The sequence below is a fragment of the Colias croceus genome, chromosome 2 (assembly GCF_905220415.1).
Source record: "Colias croceus chromosome 2, ilColCroc2.1".
NCBI lineage: Eukaryota > Metazoa > Arthropoda > Insecta > Lepidoptera > Pieridae > Colias > Colias croceus.
This window is the reverse complement of record NC_059538.1, coordinates 5880453-5887215: the sequence shown is the minus strand read 5'-3', so window position 1 is coordinate 5887215 and position 6763 is coordinate 5880453. Positions and strand designations below refer to the sequence as shown.

The following is a 6763-nucleotide window of genomic DNA, read 5'->3' as shown; positions in this document are numbered from 1 at the left end:
AGTTTCTTTTACTAAATAAAATATTTTTCATGAAACGGTCTTTTTATTGACATTTTTACCGACTTATAATCGATTAAATAAAATTTAATAAAAAACAATTAATATGTTCACAAGGTTGCATCTTGGATTAAAGAGTTTTTGTCAACCTTCCCAAAACAGACGAGAAAACATTACGAGAGTATTTTGTAAGATATCGGTTGCCTAACATAAACATTCAATTAGGACTTAGGTATCTTTAAATTAAAAAAAAATAGGTAAGTATTTTACTCTTTAATAATTCCATTTCCCAACTCCATCTCCAGTTTTAATCACTTTAAATCGTTAAAATTTACTATCTTTTAAATATGAGCATTGAGCCCAAAATAGTTATTAATGTATCATATATTATTTTATATGCGTTGTTTGTATGTCTCAATATTTACTTTTACTGACTTTGAAATTTTCCCTTCATGAAATTTATTTTCCGTATACGGATTGAGAGTACCTACGTACGTAGTACCTAAGTAAGTCGAATTTAAATACGAAGTAGATAATTAATATACAATTGGGAACTACTTAGCTGTATTTAAGACGTAAAAATATATTATTGGGACACAGGAATGCTCAGATTACGAATACATACATACTTTGCTAGCAATCTTCTGCTCTTCACGATAAAGGGAATCATGGTTTAAATAACGAATAAGTATATAATATTATGATCCACATCCTCTAACACCATTACCTACTGGTTTAATGCTCTAAGACCTACACCATAGTAAGTAGTAACTGGGTATTGCTTACCATGTATATGACTATATTGAGATACTAGCTTTCCGCCTACAGCTTTGCTGGCGTAGTCCACAAAATATTGTGCTTAGTGAATTTAAGAAGACATTACTTTTTTTACGATTTTTACTACGTATAGTAAAATTATGTCGTCAAGCGTTTATTTTAGCAAAAAATCTATTTTGTAATTACTCTATTCAATTTAAAAAAAAATATATTAGAAATCTCCGTTACAACTTTTTCAATAACAACTCAGCTAATTAAATATTTGCGAATTTATTTTTCACCACCTCTCAAAATTCCTTAAAAAAAGTATCCTATTAATTGAATCTAATATTGGTATTTGGTATCACTAGTTAATATTTTATTAAATATGTATATGTGTTACAGTCAAAACCCTGAACCAGTCAATATCCTTATTGACGGTTATTAAGGTTATTGACTAAGGGTGTCGGTTAATATCCTTATTGACTGATTTTATGTGACAAAATCAGTTAATAAGGTTATTGACCGACACCCTCAGTCAAAAACTTTATTGCCTGATTTAAAGAGCAGATATTCAGTCAATATAGGTTTTAACCAACGTACTGAATAGATTTTAACACTTAAATCTTTCTGTAATGGGCAAGTAAAACAATAGCGAGATTTTTGCTTTGGGTAAAATATGGGTAAAATTGATTTAAATTTTAAATCATTTAAAAATATTTTTTTAAAGAATCGCTCCCTAAGTATTTTTCGTTTACCTACTTTTCAAAACGAAAATTCACTTCAAATTTCCAAATATCATTATTATAATATATTGTCATTCACTAACCCGGGTCACTCATTTGCGTGCAAAGATTCATTCAATGTGCATTCAATTTTTGAATGTACGAAGGTTAGTAAGTAGCTGTTTGATTGAATCGCTAAATATCATTCAGGCAGTTAATTAAACGGGGTCGTTTAATAAATAGCATTGGCTGATTAAGCTAATCGGCTACGACAAACTAAGTACTACATATATGCATAATTCAATGCCTTCGTAACTAAGTAAACCAATCAAAAATGGCTTTGACTTTTTGCAAGAAACATTATTTAGGATGATGATTTAAAATGAATATGCCTTACGTTAAACAAATTATTTGATATATTTTAAAAATTTCTCACCGAGGTATTCATAATGAATCACTACTATTGGCTCATTATTTAATATTTCCTTCGGGGACGGGAGCTTAAGTTATCGCTAATTGTATGTATTATAATTTATGGTGAGTGTGCGGTTTGTTAATGGCCTATTTCAGTGATACTCTGTATTATCGGTCATTTGCTGATGACTGTAATTATTAATCAATAATCTTATGGTGGTTAAGTTTGATAATAAATGGGATATAAAAATAGTATTTCGTAAAGCAATTTCAATCAGTTGAGAATCTTTGCGCCTTGCATAGGTTCGATTATAATTTATTATCATGATAGGAACTAAATTATTGCTAGCACTACTACCACTGCTTGCATTCGGTAAGTTTTATACGTGAGTTTTAAACTCTATAAATGTCATATATTTTGGTTATTTACCACTGGGTCTTTTTTACAGGGAATGCTCAAAATACTGGTTGGAGTTATTCAAGCCCCTTTGCAAGATTCCCTCCTCGATATATTCCTAGACCTGTCTACCACCCACCTACAATTGTGCAAACAACATTACCTCCAACAGTAACACAACCTGCTACACCTAGAATTGAAATAACAAAGCAACCACAACCCAGGGATTCATATCCTTCGACGCGTAGCCCACTGATCCCATCTTCGTTTGAACCAGCCGAAAGATTACCAACATTCTTTAGGCCAAGACCATATACACAAAGTCCACCTGAATATTCTACGGCATCACCAGCTCAAAAACCTACCATCATAGTTCTTCCCGGTGATCACTCTTTACCGAATACGCCAAAACCTAGTTTTACAATTGTATATCCCTCGAATTATAAAAATCCTGGAGATGAACTCGCAAAGGAATCTTCAATTGAACAACCATCTCCAAGTTCAGAACCTCAGCCCCAGCCAGGGTACCAGCCTCAAGAATCTGAACCAGCATCTCCATCGCAACCAGCACTAATACTTGACCAAAATCAAACAGAACCAGAGCCAGCGCAACCTTCGCCTCAGCCAGAGCCAGAATTTGTTCCACGTAAAATTCAACCATCACCTGCATCACACCAAATAGATATGGAGCCAGCGCAATCTTCGTATCAACCAAAGCCAGATGTTGTTGAACCTCCTCAAATTCAAGCATCATCTCAACCCTCGTTTGAAGTACAGCCAGAAGCTGTGCCACAGCAAGCTTTACCATCTCCTCAACCAGAGCCTGAAGTTGTAGCACCTCAAGTTCCATCATCTCCTGGACCTGTGCAAGAAGATGTTGCACCAAAAGTTCCATCATCTCCTAAACCTGAGCCAGAAATTGTAGCTCCGCAAGTTCCATTGTCACCTCAACCAGAGCCCGCAGCTGCTTCACCACAATTTCCACCACCACCTCAACCAGAACCCGAAGCTGTGGCATCGCAATTTCTACTATCTCCTCAATTAGAACCAAAAGATGAAGCTCCGCAAGTTGAACCATCCCCTCAACCGGTGCCAAAAGCTGTTTTACCTCAAATTCAACAAGCACAACCTGTACATTTATCCAGTTCGACTGATGTACGACCTAGGTATCTACCCGTATCATCTTGGTCTAAGCCAAGTTGGCCTCAATACACAAAACCATCTACGATTCCCAATCATCCATATCCCTGGATGCCAACAACTAAGCCTATTCCATTACCCTCTAGAACAATCGCTACACCAAAACCGTCAGGAATCATTGTAATTCCTACGATAGTACCCGTTCCAAAACGTCCTGTTAATTCTGGACAATTAACGGAGTTAATGGACTATCAATGCGCAAAACCAAATGGCTATTTCTCTGTACCTAATCAATGCGATGCCTTCATAGAATGCAAGGTAATTATTCACCACTAAATTTAATACTACATAAAAATAATTTATAATACAACTCTCTCTATAATGCAATCTATAATGCAATCTTTTCTACAGGCCAATACAGCTATGCAAGTTGAATGCCCTGATGGCCTGCATTTCAATCCTAATGCAGTGTGGCCTGAATATCCGTGTGATTATCCTTCACGAGTAAATTGTGGTGCCAACCTCGCTAAACGTAAGTATAACATTAAGACTTACATACAATTGACATCAAGTAACAAGGTTTACAATTTTTTATGTTTGTATTTCTTATTCAGAGGTACCTGAGCCTACAGCTGATTGCCCTAGACAATATGGTTACTTCCCATCGCCTTCTGGTGATTGCGGAAAGTATATTATGTGTCAAGTAGGCAAAGCTACAGAAATGACTTGTCCAGCTGGCCTCGCATTTAACTCCGTAACTGCTATATGTGATTGGCCAGCTAACGTTCCTTCCTGCAACCCAGATGGTATTTATTACTTATACTACTTATTGATAAAAAGTAATTCATAATTTTTATGGCTACTAATTAAATAAGTATAAACTAAAACGTAATATTCTTATTACAGTATTCCAAGGATTTACATGTCCTGCACCAGACATGGATGAAAACGGAAAACCTACGGACTTAATTTCCAAATTCAGGTAGTTTTTTACTTTAATATAATGAATTTACATTACATACATAGGTACGCCAAAACATTTTGGTATGTAAAAGTAATAATTTCACATCTAATTCCATTAAACCTTTTTCTAGACAAGGCAAAAGCTGCAAACGTTACATCGCGTGTCAACAAGGGAAGCCACGTCTGCTCAGTTGTGATGATGGATTCTCTTACGATGATGCTACCCAGAGTTGCATTGACTCAGATTTGGTCACAGATTGTACATAAATAAATACCAATATTATGTTAACACTTATTAAAATACATGAAAACTATATTATATTAACTTCTTTTTTTCCGTGGCTCGTCGATGTCCTAAGATGTATATTGTATAATAATATTATACAAATTATAAAGCAAAATAGTATCCATGACACCGTCATCATTCGATTGAATGACTACATTTAATTGAATGACTAGACTGAACGTTGATTTAACAAGTGTCACTCAACAGTCAACGTCCAACTTGTTTGTAACACAGCTCTTTGAACAGATCGGATTTATCGCTCTAGCCTCTACAAGATACAAAATATTATTGAATGACTGTTCATTTAAAGTTCTCTAGAATTTTCGAATTTTTTATACGAGAGCGAAAACGCTGATACGACAGACCGCGCTCCGCGCTTTAGGGAGTAGGACGTGTTAAGCTACTCCGTCAGATACAAACTTATCATAATATTTATTAATAAATAGAATATTATTAACTAGAGATCTCCACGTGTAGTGTATAGTTAATGTATATTATAGATACATATAATATGTATATTATATGTGTATTTTTAAAATATGTACTTATTATCAATAGTACCCATTTTATAGCACTAGTTTATAATTAAGTACCTATGTATTATTACTATTCTCGTTATATACACCACTATTTTTAAATCAGTACAAAAACTTTAAGGACATGTTAGCGAATACTTTATTATCGTGATCATGATGTTAGAATTACATAATATCGATAGATAGCAAAGATATAATCATTTGTTTATTTAAGAAAGTCTCACTAAAATCATAGACACATTGCAGAGTTCATTCACTTATTCATTGATAGTATTATCTAACCTTGGGCAATAAAATGAAACAAGAGATGTAGTTACTAACTTTATTTATTTTAATTTCCTAAATTCAAATCTCCCCTTCATACTTCATCCGGGCTTAGGACCGGAATAATTACTTTTTTACAATAAATTAAATAGGTACGTAGGTATGCAATTACAAAACAAACAATATCAAAATCGAATTTTGACGTATAAATTAAGAAGTTAGAATCAGCTGTTTTTTACAATACCTAATCTGTATTGAAAGAAAAAACGATTTTGGCGTGTTTAAGAAGTTAGAACCAGCTGTTTTTTACAATACCTACTCTGTATTGAAAGAAAAAACGATTTTGGCGTGTTTAAGAAATTAGAATCAGCTGTTTTTACAATACCTAATCTGTATTGAAAGAAAAAACGATTTTGGCGTGTGAAGTTAGAATCAGCTGGTATTTACAATTATCTTAACTAACCTTACAAGTATTTCAATAATAAAATTGTCCTTCAAAATGTCCACCACCATTATCAATACACAGACGTGCACGTTTTATTAAATTGTTTTTAACGAGAGAAGTAAGTAGGTATGTTTTTTTGTCTTTTCACTTCATCCAATATGCGCTGTTTTAATTATTGTTCGACACTAACCGGCTCACTTTTGTTCACTTAATTTCACTCCACAAAAAGAGGTCCAAGGGTGTGAGATCAGGTGAGCGAGGAGGCCAAGCAGCAGGCCCGCCTCGACCGATCCACTGACTTCCAAACTCCGCTGTGAGAAATTCATGAACCGCAGCGTTATTCGACATTCGTACTACGTCGAGGATCCTCTTAAAAATACGCTAGTACATTACACGTTAGCATTTTGTGACAACGCCTGCTGGTAAGCATTTACCACGACGGTTCGTACATTTGGCGATCGAGCGTTCGGGACTCGGGTACTATTATCTGTACATACGTACTGCTGCACTCGCATTTTCTCCACTCAAAAAGAACGCACGAAGCATAAACTGTACATAATCCCGTGATATGAATTGATATGATATTGTACCAGGAAAAACGTAAACAAACGCGACGAAAAAAAGCAAGTTTTCACTTCCGCTAACAATTAGGCACTGTTTGTCCGTTGTCGCAACGCGTTCGGCGTTGGGGTGCGAACTGCGAACTGCGAACTGCGACGCGGGCGCAGGCCACAGAGGGAAAGGGGGTGGCGGGGTGAAGGATGGCGAGCTTCGACGCGAGTTTGCCGGAATTTATCAATGGAGCTGTCCAGCGGACCTATTCGAAATCGTACGCTAGAA

The 6763-nt window shown here is 35.3% G+C and overlaps 1 protein-coding gene across 1 annotated transcript; it reads left to right on the top strand.

The window, feature by feature from the left end:
* Positions 1 to 2184: 2184 nt before the first annotated feature.
* Positions 2185 to 4713, top strand: LOC123702880 (vegetative cell wall protein gp1-like). The gene is made up of 6 exons (XM_045650721.1): positions 2185 to 2265; positions 2342 to 3747; positions 3841 to 3961; positions 4044 to 4235; positions 4336 to 4411; positions 4524 to 4713. Exons 1-6 carry the CDS (start codon positions 2217 to 2219, stop codon positions 4657 to 4659), a joined length of 1980 nt encoding a protein of 659 aa, XP_045506677.1. The 5' UTR covers positions 2185 to 2216; the 3' UTR covers positions 4660 to 4713.
* The last annotated feature ends 2050 nt before the right edge of the window (positions 4714 to 6763 follow it).